This window comes from Hordeum vulgare, chromosome 2H (assembly GCF_904849725.1).
Source record: "Hordeum vulgare subsp. vulgare chromosome 2H, MorexV3_pseudomolecules_assembly, whole genome shotgun sequence".
Classification (NCBI taxonomy): domain Eukaryota; kingdom Viridiplantae; phylum Streptophyta; class Magnoliopsida; order Poales; family Poaceae; genus Hordeum; species Hordeum vulgare.
The window spans coordinates 582,660,104-582,677,634 of record NC_058519.1 but is presented as its reverse complement, the minus strand read 5'-3'; the positions used below and the strand labels follow the sequence as shown (position 1 = coordinate 582,677,634).

At 47.5% G+C, this 17,531-nt stretch overlaps 2 protein-coding genes across 2 annotated transcripts; one reads left to right on the top strand and one right to left on the bottom strand.

Moving 5' to 3' along the window:
* Positions 1-6,633: 6,633 nt before the first annotated feature.
* On the top strand, positions 6,634-8,833 carry LOC123430628 (myb-related transcription factor, partner of profilin-like). The gene has a single exon (XM_045114483.1). The coding sequence runs from the start codon at positions 7,520-7,522 to the stop codon at positions 8,675-8,677; it is 1,158 nt and encodes a 385-aa protein (XP_044970418.1). The 5' UTR covers positions 6,634-7,519; the 3' UTR covers positions 8,678-8,833.
* Positions 8,834-10,421: 1,588 nt separating this feature from the next.
* Positions 10,422-15,956, bottom strand: LOC123427434 (protein FATTY ACID EXPORT 4, chloroplastic). Its single transcript, XM_045111479.1, has 4 exons — positions 15,474-15,956; positions 15,308-15,372; positions 10,817-10,904; positions 10,422-10,742 (listed from the first exon to the last, which is right to left on the bottom strand). The coding sequence occupies exons 1-4, from the start codon at positions 15,700-15,702 to the stop codon at positions 10,633-10,635; spliced, it is 492 nt and encodes a 163-aa protein (XP_044967414.1). The 5' UTR covers positions 15,703-15,956; the 3' UTR covers positions 10,422-10,632.
* Between the last annotated feature and the right edge of the window lie 1,575 nt (positions 15,957-17,531).

The window sequence follows — 17,531 nt, the reverse complement described above, 5'->3', positions numbered from 1 at the left end:
CTATGGGGCTCTCTGTGTCGCGCAAGCGTGAGGGATCCCCGTTGTAGGGTGTTGCGATGTGTTCATGATTTTCCTATGGTGGGTTGCTTGAGTGACAGAAGCATAAACCCGAGTAGGTGGGTTGTTGCATATGGGAGTAAAGAGGACTTGGTACCTTATAATGTTATGGTTGGGTTTTACCTTAATGATCTTTAGTAGTTGCGGATGCTTGCTAGAGTTCAATCATAAGTGCATATGATCTCAGTAGAGAAAGTATGTTAGCTTATGTATCTCCCTCATATAAAATTACAATAATGATTACCGGTCTAGTTATCGATTGCCTAGGGACAAATAACCTTCTTGTGATAAAAAGATCTCTACTAAGACTAACTTAGTTGTTTGTTTATCTAAGCAGCCCCTAGTTTTTATTTACGTGTTCTTTATTTTCTTGCAAACCTATCCTATCACGCCTATAAAGTACTTCTAGTTTCATACTTGTTATAGGTAAAGCGAACGTTAAGCGTGCGTAGAGTTATATCGGTGATCGATAGAACTTGAGGGAATATTTGTTCTACCTTTAGCTCCTCGTTGGGTGTGACACTCTTACTTATCGAGAAAGGCTACAATTAATCCCCTATACTTGTGGGTTATCAGCCTCCAAGCTCAAAGTTTTGTAGGACGGTAGTAATTTTTTCTCAAATGGATAACCTAAGGTTTATCAACCCATGGGAGGTGTAGGATAAAGATGGTCTCTCTCAGACAATCCTACGATCAAATACAAAAAATCTCTTATGTCCCCAACACACCCAATACAATGGCAAATTGTATAGATGCACTGATTCGGCAAAGAGATGGTGATACAAGTGTAGTATGGATAGTAGATGTAGGTTTTCGTCATCTAAAATTTTAAAACAGCAAGGTAACAAGTGTAAAAGAATGAGCAAAATGTTGTATAAATGCTTGATAATAAGGCCCAGGGTTCATACTTTCACTAGATAATAAAATCATATGATCATCCCTCAACGTGCAACAAAGAATCTTGATATCAAGTTTGAAGGATCATCTTATAATGCTATAGTCGCGATCTAAATAAAGTAAGATGGATAATAAAAGATAAACATCACATGAGAGCAATATGTGGCATGATATGGCATTTGTCTTGTTGTCCTTTTGATCTCCATCTCCAAAGCACTGACATGATCTCCACGAGCATAGCACCTAGGTCTTGTTGTCATCACGCACTTGTCTCCACCAGCTATTGCTTCTACAACTATTATTAACTCATAGCAATAAAGTAAAACAATTACATGGCGTGTAATGATTGACAATTAGGTCATACAACTGCTGGTTGTCATACTCATCGATGCAAGTTGTGAACTATTACGAAACCTGATCATCTCATACATCACATATATCACATCACATCTTGACCATACTACATCACATGTCGTGCAAAAACTAGTTAGACGTGCTCTACTTTGTTCTTGTAAATTTTACATGGCTTCTAAGGTGAACATATAAGAACCGTTGTTATCTACGCAAAACCACAACGGTAATATACAAGTTGCCCTTTAACTTTGTTTACGGACAACTGTTGTCAAATAAGATTTGACTAAAGTAGGAGAAACAGACAACCGTGAGCCGCTTTATGCAATATAAAAGTTGCATGTCAAGGGTGGAACCTGTCTCTTGTGCATGGACAAGTAAAGTTGGTCCCGACCTCTTCATCCTACAATATCGTCAAATTCAAAAAAACAAAGGAGGGAAACAACATGAACATCAATACTCACAACTAAATTGGGTTCTATTCGTGCAGAACATCTACGCATAGACCAATCTCATGATGCCATTGATGAAAATCGTTGTATGGAAAACAAAAAAATCCCTACGAAGTCACCCAAGATGAATCTAAGAGATGATAGCAACAAGCAAGAGAGCGTCTACATGCCCTTGTAGATCGATAAAGGAAGTGTTCTAATGAACGTGGTTGATGTAGTCGTACTCTTCACGGTCCAATCCGATCCAATGTTGCACGAACATCACCTACGAGATGTGCACACGTACGTCTCGATGACGTCTCCTCTCACTTGATCCAGCAAGCGAGAGGGAGAGTGTAACAGCCTGAGACCGATTTCTTCAGATGCCTAACATATATTATTTTTTTGGTCGCGTTAATTATTTATCCATTGCATTCATCATCGCATGATCCGCATGACATCAACACTCCGTTGTCGCCGTTTTCTGAAACTTGGATCCGTTCCTTGTTGCCTTCATGGTCTCATGTGATCTGACATCGAGACCGGGAGAGCTGACTTCATGATTTCATTGATGCGGTCTAACATCAAGTCCAGAAGAAGTTTCCCTCTATTCTTCTTGGTATGATTTGACACCAAACATAGGAAGCGCCCCCGTGATCCGATCTGTGACATCAAACTGGCAAAGGCTTCTCACGCTCCTCCGGGGCCTGATCTGAAATCATGCCTAGAGATAGTGGCTTCGGGGTCCGATCTGACGTCAATCACGACAAAGGTTTATCACGCTCCCCTATGGCCTGCTCTCACATCATGCCCAAGAAAGAGACTCGTGCTGCTCCCAGATCGGGCGATACACCTAATCCGTGAAGATCATCTCTGTGTGACAATCAATGTTGTACTCCATGTTGTTGAATTTTACAATCCGGTTTGCAACAAATGTTTGATCTGGCCGAGGTGGGTAGTCGAGTCGGCAACTAAAGTGGTGACGCCGAAGATGAGCATCTACCTCGACATAAAGGTCATGTTGGAATCGATATGAGTGATGATACGAACTCGCATCGATCCACGACATTGACCTAGCACGACCTGCATGCACCACCACTATTCGCGCTAAATCCCCGAGTTCCATCGATAGAATATCCTGAGTTAGGCTACTTGGTGCGATGGTAAGAAGGGCACAAGATTTACCCATGTTTTATAGCATCTCCAACAAGCGCGCTTCGCGCCGCGCCTAAAAAACGAGTTTGTCGCGCGCTGGTCGCCTGGTTTTACGTGTCGCGCAGCGCTGGTTCCAACAGCCGCGTTACAATGCAGCCGCGCACGCCGCTCCAGCAGTGCCCAAAAATGCAGCACGCACAAACTTTTTTAATAATTAGATTGCATTTAAAAAAAAGATACAAAGTTATTTTACATAGATAGCAACTAGATAGGTAGTTCGAAAACATAGATAGATAGTTCGGTGCTAGATAGTTCGATAAAAAAAATACTAATCCTAGTCGCTCCAGTCATCTGCACCACCATCGTCGTCGGTGTCGTCGGAGGTTGACAGCCAAATGTCAAACCATCGTTCATCTTCTTCAGTGAAGAAGGAACTCCCGCCTGCATTGACGAGGTCGGCCTGCGCACATGCCAAAGCCTTCCGACGACGTCTATCCAACCGCTCCTCGCGGCGCCGGCGCGTGTCCTCCTCGCGACGCCGTTCCCAGTACTCCTGCTCGTAGGCGACGTCTTCCGGGTGGCGCCGGCGCCACTCCACCATGACCCGCTCGTCCTCCTGGGCGACGAGGAGGCGGCGCTGCAGCGCAGTGTGCTCAGCACGGTCTTGTGCGGAGTTTAGACGAGGCGGCGGGGCCAGGTCTAATGCCTGCTGGAGCGTGCGGACGTCGGGGAAGTTCATCTGCAGTCGCGGCCTGCCTAGGCGCCACGCCGCCGCGTCGAACGCGCGGGGCGGCCTCGTGCGCCGTGTCGTACGTGCCGAGGCTCAGCCGGAGATCGCCGGACCGTATCTCGGCATAGAGCCCGTCGTTGGGGCGCTGGCGAACGCCGCGGTAGCCCGACGCAGACCGGCGGCGCGGCGGCATGGTGGCTCGGCGGCGGCGGTGGCGCGAGAAGGGAGAGAGAGCGCGGCGCGAGAGGCAGGGAGAACGCGGCGGCGGCGCGAGAGGCAGGGAGAACGCGGCGGCGGCGCGAGTGGCAGAGGAAGAGAGAAGAGAGAACGCGGCGCGAGAGACAGGGCAGCGCGCTGCTTTTTATGGCGCGCGCGGGACGCGGCGCCGCAAAAATGGCGCGCGGGCTGCCGCCTTTTCGCGCGCGCGCTAGCGGTTCCCGCGCGCGCGGTTTTCCCGCCGTCGCTGGAGCGCGCATTTCAGTCCCGCGCGCGGTAAACTCGCGTTTTTTAGCGCGCGCGCCTTTTTGCGCGCGTGCTGGAGATGCTCTTAGGCTCTCGCAAAGGAGATAATACCCTACCTCCAGCTCTTTGCATTATTGCGTTGGGATGTATCGAGAGTGCAAAGCACCGAGAGATTGTAAGTTGTCTACCTACGAGCTCGGACCCTAGTTTATATAGCATATCGGGGACCCTAGGGTACATGTATCCTAGTCGGCTACTTATGGGGAGGCAGAATCCTCCACGAATCCAACCTCTTGTCTTGTACGTCAAATCCTTTAGAAAATTCCGATTGTATGCTATGGGCCGCCCAACACGGCCCAGGACGGACCCAACAAAGTGGGTTCGCGGCCCATCCCACAATGCCAGGAAATGTTGTGATGAAAGGCCCCTTAGCCGGGACATCGTCATTAACCGCTGAATTGGTCTTTCAGCATGGTTGTACCTTGGGCCATCCGAGTTGCACATCGTCTTCAGTCGCCACTCTTGAAACATGTTCAACAAAGATGTCTTCCAATTAGTGCCTCGACACAGCCGACCACTACCCGTCGAGCTACCTTTCCTATAGTATTGAGATGACCATGACATTCTAATCCTAAGTTTTCTCTATTCTCGAGTTTTTAGGATCAAAGAGGCCCTTAATGCTTACTAATTGCTAAAACATAGCCTTTTATGGTGGAATGAACCCACTAGAGTTCAAGTCCTAGACTTGACACTCGTGCTCGTATTTTCCTTGATTTTCATGCTTTCTTCTCGTCAACTATAGAGACGCCTGTGATAACTTCATCAATCTTAGGATGTTATGTTGGTTCAGTATCTTAGAGGTTCTCATAGAGGTAGGGTGCACGAGTGTGCGCACATAAGGCTTAGTGTAGGGATGTAAACATGTCCGATAGAATAGGATAATACTTCCCCATGCCCTTTACCATATTTTGTTGTTGGATTCGGAGTGTAGCGTGTAATGACTGGATATGGATTGGAATGTTGATTCTATCGGACTACGGATTCAAAATGGAAATGGAGCGGACTCGGACCGGAAATAGAAGAAAAAATATCAAGACATGTGTGCCATGAGACATGATTTTACTTATATTCCCTCCGTTCCTATATAAGTCTTTTAGAGATTCCACTACGTACTACATATATGTATATAGACATAATTTAAAGTATAGATTCATTCATTTTGCTTTGTATGTAGTCAATAGTAGAATCTCTAAGGCGTTGTACAATGCAAGACGTTTAGGGAGCTACTTAGTAAAATAAATCAAGTTTTCCTTTAGCACTAGTGCTTATTTCTATAGGAGGATGCCTAATTAAACGGTTATTCTGTATAAATAAGCACCGGCGTTTAAGAAAAAACTGATTTATTTCTCTAAGCTCCTCCCCTAAACACCTTGCATTGTAGAAGACTTATATTTAGGAACGTTAGGTTTACTATGCAAACAATTTTTCCTACCACATAACACTAGAGGGTGACCAAACATTTAAAGTCATAACTTACACCAATACAACAACAATTTATATGCTATGATTCTAATTGGTGGACTAATTGGATATTTAGGCTTGCGGGTTGCGCTAAATTTATCGAATAATCCTATTTGATAACCTTGAATAGTTCATAAAAATACCGAAAAATACTAAATAATTCACATCAATCGGATATTATTGATATAATATATTAATATATCCACTACCATATCCGCTTGAGCAACATCTGTTTTGGCATCCATATCCGGGCGGATTGGTATAAATGCATACCATATCTTTAGAAATGGACGCGGATGCGGATTCAAAACGGAATTTTCCCTACCACTTAGATGAGTGAATGTGCCTTTGTATGAGGGTCCGCGTGTGTTGTGTACAAAAATATTAGTCAGTGGAGCTAATTAAGGATTTCCCCCCTAAAAGTGGGGATTACGTACGACCTCCGGAATGCGCGCTTCTTTCTTTGCAGCTTCTTCATTGCGCCACCAGTAAATTTGGTCGCATTTCCTTCCATCTATCCATCCGGTTTTGCCATCACGAAACCTGGGGTCAAACCACACGGGACGATCTCGCGGCGGTCGTACTACCGCAGAGGAGCACAATCTCGACGGCCGGCCCGAGGAAGATGATGGATCTCGGGGCAGAGCAGCAGCAGAAGCAACCCCAGGGGCTTTTATGGGCGTTCAATTCGAATGATTTGACCGTAGAGATTGATGGCGTCCGTACGACCTCGCCGCTGGATACGCGCACATTCATCTGGCCAACGGTGGCAAGCGTGAATGGGATGGAGCTGCACCTGCCCTCAGGGAAGGAAGCCGGGTTTTAATTTAATTTCATAGTGGTAGCTCTATCACGAGAGCGATGTCCGCACATGCGCAGGCCCATCAGAGGATCCCAGTCGGATCTGTGGCTCGGGACCGACACGGGTGGTTAGCCGCTACAGAACCTACAACAATCAGCTTTGATTAAGATAGTGCAGTATATTTATAAGATAAGAAATCACATCCTTGGTACTGTAGTACAGTAGTATTGGGCACACTTACGATTGGAAGATTCGACCGATCGATCGATCAATCCGGCCGACGGCGGCACATGCGAGCGCGCCCAAAAGTCGCAGAAATCCAGCGGAACCGCTGGCCTTGCTCCCTCCCTCCCCAAATGAGGACAAGCGGCGGCGCCCTCCATTCTCTTCCTTCGGAATAATCGGAGCACACAATCTACTCCAACAGATGCAGGTCCATGCGGCAGGGACCATCTCAGTTGTAAACTCCAGGGTGTGAGTCCATGTACGATTGCGCATTTCGCCAAACCAAAAGGATGTATGATTGCACATGCGCCTGGTAGCGGGCATACTATACTATACATACATAATACTAGCAATACTCCTACTAACTAACAAATAGCCCTTTTGCTATCCTATACTACGTGCGTGCAATGAGTACACCACAGCGCCACCGTTGGCGTATTCTGTAGGAGTAGTTCCCCTGTATCTGTCCAACATTGCCGCGAAGGGCACGGCTCACTGGCCGGCTTAAGAGAGAGCAACTCCAACCAGGCCGCTCAGGGTTTCCTTCGTCTCTGCGCGTATTTATTGTTCGTCGCCGCGGTGGTTTGGTTTGGAGGAGATGGGGATCCGGCTCCACCATCAAATCGTGTCTTTAAGCAAGAGGGGAACGGACGGCGCGGATCGCCCGTCGTCACGTTACAGGATTCGTGCGCGCAGTGGTAGTACATGTACATGTACAGGCGACGCAGCTCCGCTCCGTAGCTTCCTTCCTCGTCGCTGGCTTCATAACTCGAGGGTCGGGAGCCACCATATGCCACTGTGAGCTGCCAGCGCTCTGCGATATAAGGCCGGCCGGCCACCTTCGGAGATTCCTGTGAGTGACTGGGAGTTGACACGAGCGCGCGAGGGATGGGCCACGGCGTCGCGGCGAGGAAGCGGTTCGGCGGCGTCGGGTTCGCGCTCGGCTGCGGCTGCAAGGACCCCAAGGCCGTGGCCGTCGCGGCGGCGGCGGTGGCCGCCTCGTCGCCGCGCTCCGGCACGGAGGCGTCCACGCCGACCACGGCCACGTCGCGCAGGGCGAGGACGCACCCGTCGGCGTCCACGTCCACGGGCACGCTCACCGTGCCCTCCGCCTCCTCCTCCTTCCTGTGGGAGGATGCCGACGCCGATGCCGACGAGGTCGAGTGCAAGCGGGAGAGCTCCGCGACCGCGCCCACCAGCTTCTCCGGCCTGCTGCGCGAGCTCAGCGAGCTCGAGCGGAGCATCAAGTCGTGCGCGCGGACCAAGAGCCCCCCAAGAAATCACTTCTCGCCACCGCCACCGCTGCCGCCTCCTCCTCCTCCACCGCCTCCGCCGTTGCCGTCGCGGCCCGTGCAGCGTCGAGCTGTGCGCAGCGAGGACAAGCCCAGCACCAAAGAAGGCCACGGAGACTTCTCGCCGCCGCGGCCGCCGTCTTCTTCGCAGGTTCAAACCCAGCAGCAGCAGCAGCAGCATCGGAGGGCGAAGAGCGTTGACAAAGTGAGCAGGCCAGAAGGAGACGCGCACTTGACGCCACTGCCACCTCGGCCGCTGCCCCCGCCGCCGCCGCTGGAGCCGCTCCGGAACGCGAAGGCCGAGGAGGATAAATCCAAGAGCAAAGAAGACGAGAAGCAGCAGCGCTCGTCGACACCGCAGCCGGCGCCAAAGCACCGGAAAGCGATGAGCTGCGACAGCAACAACCACAACGGATTCGGCGGCGGGGGAGGGCTGGACGGGAGCGTGGCGGTGGTGAAGCAGTCGGAGGACCCGCTGAGCGACTTCCGGCGGTCGATGGTGAACATGATCGTGGAGAACGGGATCGTGACAGGCGACGAGCTCCGCGAGCTGCTCCGGCGCTTCCTGGCGCTGAACGCGCCCCGCCACCACGACGCCATCCTCCGGGCCTTCGCGGAGATCTGGGACGAGGTGTTCGCCCCCACCACCGCCAACCGCGAGCCGGAGCAGCCGGCCGCCAGGCCGACGGCGCCCCGGCAGAGGACGCCGCCACGCCGCCGGCAACCCCCGCCCCTGCCGGCGTGGCGCGTGTAGCGACGCGCGTGTACGTACGTGGCCGATTCCTGCAGTGTAGCTAGCTGCTCCTACTACTAGATTGCTTCCAAGAAACCGTCGATCTCGAATGATAACACGAATCCACCTGGTGTCCCTTGTTCGTCTGCAACACACTTACTTTCGTTTGAACGTCCACTCACACACGCACTTGTACTGCAACTGCTCCAACTTTACCGCTTTCTAGCAGCAGGGCATGGGTGCGTTCAAATTTTCGGTTTTGCGACGCGTCTGACAGGGAGAAGCCCGTGACCGTGAGAGCTGAATGCCAGGGGGGGGGGGGGTGGGCACGAGGCACGAGATGTTCTAGGGCGCGTCGACCCCGTGGCCGCTTGTGCCGGACGTGGCAAACAGGCGGAAAAGGTGGCGCTTTGGCCCGCGAGGAGGAGGAAAGCGGGAGCCTGAAACGGAGGGCCCGTGCGCAGAGTTATGGGGAAGGGTGGTGGAGGTGGTGGGTGCGGCAGGGTGCACGGGACGGCGGACGTTTAACGCGGGAGGAACCTGGTGAGGTGATGATGCCCAAACACGCGCCATCAATGCGCAACCTCTCCATCCGGAAATGCCAAAACTTTAGTCCTCCACCGCAAGGCTTCCGTTTCCGTTCCTCGGAGGAATTTCAGACGTCTCCTTGTCGTTGACGAGTACTAGCTCAATGCCTTCCTCAGCTGTTTTCATTGTGGACATAGCATAGCATAGTCCGTGCAGCAGCACCACACCCACGGAGGGCAGCTCTGACGGTCAGTCAGCAAAAGCTAGCCAAGCACACACGATTCATGGCTGGCTGGCTGGCCCTGCCTTATCTAAGTTATCTGCATGGGGACGAATGGTTCTTGTTGGTTTATTATCACGTGGGAGTGGTCGATACGGACGGGGAGAGAACAAGCTCGCCCAGCTGGAACGGGGTCGGGGACGTCCAGCTTGGGCCGTCCCCCGTATATAACGCCAGCGCCACCGCGGCTGACGTGCCAGTTAGTTCAGGACGGTTGCCAGTGCACCGGGCGGCCGGTACGCCCCGTACCGCTTCGCTTTTCCCTGCGGTGGAGGTCGACGTCTCGACGAGGACGCCATGAATGATTAAGCGGCCAACGTACCATGGTCTGCCCCGAAGTGAACCCGGTCCACAAAACCCTGTGGATTCCGCTGCTGCAACGCTGCCCGCTGCACTGTGTCTGTGTGGGAAAAACCCATATGCCCGACGGAGGGGGAGCAGGACCTCTGCTCTGAACCGGAGGAACACTGACGAGGCAATGTGCAAGAGCGTGCGCTCTTGTCAGAGAGCTAGAGCCACAATCATTCATTCCTACCGGAGGAGTACGTGTTTGAAGTTTGAAACGTAGTAGTACAGTACGACGCGTATCTACCTTCAAAAAGTTCAGATCAATAATGCAGCGGCCGAAGAACACGCGAACAGACCCGGATTTGTACTAATGCACGCCACCCAACAGGAGCGACGGTAGGCCTCCCATGTCGCTTGCCCCAGAAACAGAGTGGTGCCGCATCACGGTTCACGCACAGGTTCCAGATTTGGCTAGGCAACCAGCATCTAGACGACACAGATATGCGTCGCACGCATCGCCCGCCCGACGGCCGGTCCACGGCGTATAGCTGCCGGTGCTCGCCGAGCAGTGATCGACGGGATACAGGCGACCTACCTCTTCGCGCCGCGCCACGCCGACGGCTTCTGAAACGTCCAGTTCAGGAGTCCCGAACAAGTGCAATCAGCGCATAGGGGAATGAAAGCTTGGCCACATCTTATCATTATTATCAACAAACGGAGGTGCACTAAATGCTGTTTGTTGAGACTGCTACAACGCTGGGAGGAACACCGACTGTCGGTGCCCGGTCCGATTTTTTTTTCCATTTATGAGAGGGAACCTTGAAGGAAGATTATTCAGCTAGTAGTACAAAGAACTAGAGCTGGTGAAGCGATCAAGTCATCACACCTTGTCTTGCAAGTAAGCAGCGTAAAAGACTCCCAGGGCACCTAGAGAGAGTGCTAAAAGAAGGCCGGATGGTACCAGTTTCCGGGTGTTGTACAACCTGATACCTGAAAAAACATGAAGGTCGGCAACGTCAGACCCCGATTTCGCCTAGACATAAGCACAAGAGGGTTAAACGTACCAAACACAGAGGCAAACAGAAAGGCAGACCCAAATCCAACAGCATCGCCCAGTGCCTTCGTCTCAGAAAACTGCATCAGATAATATGTCTGCAGAGAAAAGAAGTAAACTAGCATAAATATTCAGAGCACACGTACGAAGATATAATGATCACTTAATCAGAGATCACTTAATCAGAGCAGACAGCAGAAAGAAGATTACTAAAAAAAAATTTGAATAGAAAGGGCAAAACAGCCCAGGAAGATTACTAAGATGTTGATTCTTTCACTAAAAAGAAATACAAGGAGTGCCATTACTCCAAGTTCAGTAAGAATAACCATAGAATCAGCAAGTATGAGCAATGAATCTCTAGAGAAGTTTCTTTTCGTTTTGTTTCTAGCCATCCTCAGTGGAGTGGCGGTGTACCTGCCCTGCAGATGACTTCTCTCTTTAATGCACAATACACCATCCAGGGTGTATTCTAGAAGGAAATGTGAAAAGGCAATAAATCTGCATCCTGAACCTGTCCAAGTTATAGGATGATAATTCGCTACTCCAAAAGATAAGTACCAATGAGCTCAGTGACTTGCGCCAAGAGTACTTATTTCTAAATTTATCGCAGCGCATTCATAATTTGTTCTTCTTTCACATTGAAATTTCTCGTTATTTTAGGGTACGAGATTCAGGAACTGTAAATAGACTTCCCTGTTTAGATTGTGCATGATAGTGTTACTGAGTTAGAACCGGAAACTGCAAGTTTTAGTAATCAAACATGCATAGACTTCGAAATCTTGGTTGTACATGGTAGAGAGTTGGACTTGGAACCAAAACACTGAAATTTTGTCATGGAATCTGACTCAAAATACCAATTATGTACAGTAGTGGCTCTAAGAAAGGAATCAGGAATAGCATTCCTCCGAAAATTCTAACTCAAGAATTTCCACATATAAAGTTATAAACTTCATCCGTAATTCCACAAGAATGACATTCCTAATATTCGTAAGAAAACGTGGAATTTTTTGAACCTTGGAATGTATTTCTACAGGAATCCTTGTTACATATAGTTCAGACTATTTGTAGTATCATTTCAATTTGCATTTTTTAGTTATTTCTCTGCAACAGGAGTGAAAATTTCTTGGTTGATTATATCATTTCTTTCATTTTCACAGTACCATCAAGCAAATAAATAAATTTGTTTTACATTTACATTAAATTTCTGGTTCTTGTTTCTTTTCATATACTCCCTCCGTTTATAAATATAAGATGTTAGAACATCTTCTTATATTTGTGAACGGAGGGAGTGGATTTTGAATGAATCCACATGAATCATTGTAACAATACCATTGATCTCCATATTGTTCTCACTGAAGCACAGAAATGGAATTTGAATCCTAGATCTATTTTATAATAAAATCAGGGTAAAAGCAGGCTTATCACTGTTCGTACTGAAATGCTAGAAATTTCCACATTCGCCGCATAAAAAAAGAGGACTAACCGCTTACATCAGTGAGCTGAGCCTAGATTATAAGAGAGCAGGTTAATCAGATATACCTCGAAGTTGCTACATTTATCTTAGAAAACCATATATCCAGTCATAAGCATTACAGTTATATAGCAACATCTATATTTTACATATAGACATATAACTGTAATATCTGGCAGCAAGGTGAATCCAGCTAGTTTCAATTATCTTCCAAAAAAATTCTTTCTTGCATAGACAAGCCAAACAAGAAGAAAAATGGCATGTGTTTGCCAATGAATTGTGTGATATAATGATTCTTATTTAGTACCAATTCCAGAAGTAGGATCTCGTTATCACAAAGAAAATCAAAGTTCTTCTAATGATAGTCAAAATAGAACCATGAAAATCCCTATGTTCCCTACGAGAATGTAGAAATGTTCCACTGTGCATGAGCTGTCATGCCACTGGATTTCCTTAATGCATCTACAATACCAGATTATGTTCCGGAGTGTTGAAAATTCAGTTCACCACGCCGGGCAATGGAAAACAAAGTCTTCTCAACTTTGCTTACTCTTGAATAAGCTACAGGCTGAAATAAGATTCCAGTTGTCTTTAGTGCACCTAGAAAATTCATTCATCTCCACCTTACACTCCACACGTTCCACTACCTTTCGGAGGTTTCTCTCTTGGATTCAATGGAGGTCTTTGTCCCTATGCAGGTTAGCAAGTTCATGCGGAGATGTTACTTAGAGATGGAAACCGTGTAGTAAGTTTCTCGGGAATGCTGAGGTTTGTTCCACTGCTTGGTTCCATGGTTCTGAAATTTGTGTGGTGTTCGGCTATGGAGGGCTTTGTCGTGACGTTTCAATGGATACATAAACCTCTAACCATCCAATCGGGTTGTGCAAGTCTCGTCATGACTTAGTCGAGCAACATGGAAGATCGCTCGAGGTTTGCCCATGGTGTGAGATAATGCTTTAAAAGATTAGCTGATGTCATATAGGATTGTTAAAGGGTTAGCTAATTTTGGTAGTGGTGAAGGTCGCAACGCTGTATGATTGCATCAGCCACCAGAGTGTTCCGCACAGCTTGAGTTACCTAATCGATCAATCATAATCCTATATCTGAAGCTCTTTAAATTTAAGCAATTCTCGTCATTTCCACACAGAAATAGATGCGTGGAGTGAGGGCTATATTTGATTCCTCTATGATTGCATTTGTCATTTGCATTTGTGGATGGTAGTGTTACTCTGTTACAACCGAAAACCATACAACTTTGCCATAACATTAGCATAGACTTCAAAATCTTGGTTGTGCATGGCAGAGTGTTAAAACTGGAAACCATGAAACCTTACAATTCAATCTGATTCAAATTTCAAAATACAAATTATGTGCAGGAATGGAACTAAGAAATGTCATTTAAAAATGGCATGAAGAAAGGAATCGAGAATAGCATGACTTTTCATATATTAACTCCACACCATAATTCTGCAGGTATCACGAATAAACACCACACCATAATTCCACAGGTATCGCATTCTTAAAATATTCGTAAGAGAACATGGAACTGAACCTGGGAACATATTTCTACAGGAATCCTTGTTACATATAGTACAGACAAGTCGTATATCATTTAGATTCGTAATTTCTAATTAACCAATTCTTTTATTTCGACACTATCATCAAGCAAATAAATCACATTTTCATAATGATTTTTATAATGACATTACCTTTACCACATATACTTTACACATAACTACAAGTAAATAATTCCATATATTTCTCATTGAAGCACAGAAACGGAACTTGAATACTACATCTATTTGACAATAACAACAAGATTAAAGTGGGCATATTGCTTTTAGCACTGAAATGATAGAAGTTTCCACATTGTCGCATAAAAAAGAGAGGTCTATATCGCTAATGTTGATGGGCCTAGATTACAATGGAGCAGATTAAACAGATATACATTGGAGCTGCTATCATAAATATTAGTGTATAGCAAATACATCTCTCATTTTATGTATGCACACATAGTTGTAATATCTCACAGGGAGGTCAATCCGGCTGGTTTCAACTATTTGTTTTTCTTCGTAGAAATTACAATCATGAAGAAAAACGGCATGTGTTGCCAAAGAATTGTATGCTATAATGATTCTTCTTTATTACCACTTCCAGAAGTAGGATCGCGTTATCAGAAAGAAAATCAAAGTTCTTCTAGTAATGGTCGAAATGGAACCGGGAAAATCTCTGTGTTTCCTAGGAGAATCTACTACTATTCCACTGTGTTGGAGCTGTCATGCCATTGGATTTCCTAAATCCATCTACATTATCAGATTGCTGAAAATTCAATTCACCATGCCGGGGCAAGAGAAAATAAAGTCATCTCAAACTCTGCATACCCTCGAATAAACTACAGGTTGACTGAGATTCCAGTGTCTTTATCGCACCTAGAAATTGCATTCCTCTCAATCTGACACTCCAGACGTTCCACTACTGACTTGCAGTCCAAGTTCTTCCAAATTCCAGCCTAAAATAAGCATATTTTGTCTCCAACTTTCCATTAAAACTACCAATGTGGTTTAAGCATAAATGCATAATTGGTTTAGCTGCCTCCATAATTACAATTATTCTATGCAGTGAGTGCTATGAATTTTGTCACCCGTGATATTTACTGCAGTCTACAAGACTGCACATTTGACCCACCAAACAAAAGAAAAGGTACATATAATGCAGGTGCACAAATTACAGGTCGAACAGAGATTCCTATAGTCATTCGCTGGCCTAAAAGAATCCACTCCTCTCCGGCTTACTTTCCACTATCCACTTGCAGTCCAAGTTCTTCCAAGTTCCAGCCGACATTAAGCATATATACTGCCTACCAGCTAAGTTTTTTAAGTAAAATTGGTATGGCCGTCTCTGTGATAATTGTATGCTGTGAGAGTTACGAATCTCGCCACAAGCATTTTTTGATACATAATCAACAAACCAGACCCACAAAACAAAAGCGAATCCATACAAAATGTAGAGGAATGTTGGAGGTCCACTCACGAGGCCCATGAGCGCAGATCCGGAGACCCCGCCGAGGATGGAGCCTTTACTCCCCGACCGCGCATCTGCACAAAGCGAGAAGCAACCAAAAAAAAAAATCAACGGTCAAGAAAGAAATCGCGACAGCAAATGCGCATCACGTCATCGCGAGACCGAGCGCACGTACACGCGAACGCGCCGCCGCCCACGAGGAGGGCGCCGTATGCGGCGGACACCGCGGGCGCGACCTCCGACACCGAGGCGCAGCGCAGGACCGCGCGGCGATGGCGGCCGCCGCCAGGGCGGGCCACGGGAGGCGCCGAGGTGGGTGGCGGGCGGAGGGAGGCGGGACGAAGGTGGAGAGGGCGGGAGGTGGCGGTGGTGGTGACGGTGACGGTGACCACGGTCGACGTCATTTTCTCCGGCGACCGGGCAGTCGCTGTCGACGGACTCGGGGGGGGAACGGGATGCGGTGACGTGCGAGGCCCTGGCGGGTTCTATCGCTTTCCACCGCTATCCGGGGTTTGTCGGGTGGGCGACGAGGCCTTTTTGCATCTCCGGGAAGGGGAAAGTCGGAGAGGATTGTGTTTTGTTTCTGAACTGCTCTCCTACTATGCGATGCGATCAGGTGCACGTTTTAGTCGATGGGGTTTTTGCACGCACGCACGCACGCACGGTCCAAGCTTACGACCCTCGGCACTTGGTCCAGTTCGCTGTTCTTTCTGGGTTTGGTTTGCCGGTCAAATTTGAAACGAGATGCGTATTTGGAATAGTTTCCACTGTTCGGCGTCTAAGGGCCGTGCGGATGCGGCTGACCCGCCTGCCAAAAAGGGAGAGACATGATTAGGAGCGCTTTTGAAATCTTGTTAAGGTCGTTGTCTCGTGCAGATATGCGGCTACAAAGCATGGTCAGCCTGACTCGGTCGTCTTGTATGACAACATATACATAGATAATTAGATCTTCCCATTCCTGCTTTTGTCGTGGTTAATAATGACTGATGTATTAATAAATCCGTCCAATCGTCCCAAACTCTATCCGTCCATCTTCATGATTGAAGGGCCTGCGGTCGTACCCTTTCACGGTTCACTAGTGTCTCTCGTGCTTGGATATGCCTTATTTCATATGACGTTATCAATGGGACGGGTTATTTTTAAAAACATATGCATATAGTTTTGTTGACATTTATGTTATGTTCGAAGTAATGAGGTGGAGACGGCTCTCTAAAGACGAAATCATCCCAATCAAGGCCCCATCGTCGAAACGCGGATGAAGATTTGTTTCCGCTGGATCTTGCACAATTCAACGACGCTTGTCTTCAATGGATCCACAGATCTAGTCTTCATTCGTTCGGTTGGATCATTTCAATGTATACTTCTCTTAGAGCCTTAGTACGATGACCTCGTGATTGTCTACTACAACAAAATTCATCCGACTCCTGCGAGGGAGAGACGATGATGGTGGAGCACCTTGGGTTTGCTATAGTGATTATAGTTTCCGCTAGATGGTCTACAAAACAAGATGTAATTTGTACTTTTGTTCTTTATACTACCTGACAATTGATAAGTAGATCAAAACTTTTCTCCGCGAGACAATGAATTATGCATTATACTGTGAGTTTTTGGAAAATGGTTGACATGAACATGGCATGATGTCAAACAGGTCGGATTGGAGGTATAATATATGTATGTCAATAAGAGTAACATATACTTCCTTTGTTCCTAAATATAAGTCTTTTTAGAAGCTTCGCTAATGAACTACATACGGACGTATATAGACACACTTTAAAATGTAGATTCACACATTTTGTTTTGTATGTAGACCCTAGTAAAATATCCAAAAAAAATTATATTTAGGAACGGAGGGACTAATATGCATGGGACAAAGAGTGGGAGACATGCATTCCATCAATTGCGTGTGCTTTAGCTAAATCATAATACCACACCAAGGTGATACGCCATAGCGACGTAACATAGTGAATTTGTATCCGTACCTATTTCGAACACTGGCGTGGGAGAGGTGTTGGGGACGCCGCATGGGAAACAAAAAATTTCCTACGCGCACGAAGACCTATCATGGTGATGTCCATCTACGAGAGGGGATGAGTGATCTACATACCCTTGTAGATCGTACAGCAGAAGCGTTAGAGAACGCGGTTGATGTAGTGGAACGTCCTCACGTCCCTCGATCTGCCCCGCGAACAATCCCGCGATCAGTCCCACGATCTAGTACCGAACGGACGGCACC

Coding starts and splice junctions, on each gene's coding strand:
- LOC123430628 (XM_045114483.1), top strand. CDS start 7,520: ATGGGCCACGGCGTCGCGGCGAGGAAGCGGTTCGGCGGCGTCGGGTTC.
- LOC123427434 (XM_045111479.1), bottom strand. CDS start 15,702: ATGACGTCGACCGTGGTCACCGTCACCGTCACCACCACCGCCACCTCC. Junction 15,373..15,473: donor GGGCGGCGGCGCGTTCGCGT/GTACGTGCGCTC, acceptor CGCTTTGTGCAG/ATGCGCGGTCGGGGAGTAAA. Junction 10,905..15,307: donor GATCTGCGCTCATGGGCCTC/GTGAGTGGACCT, acceptor TTTTCTCTGCAG/ACATATTATCTGATGCAGTT.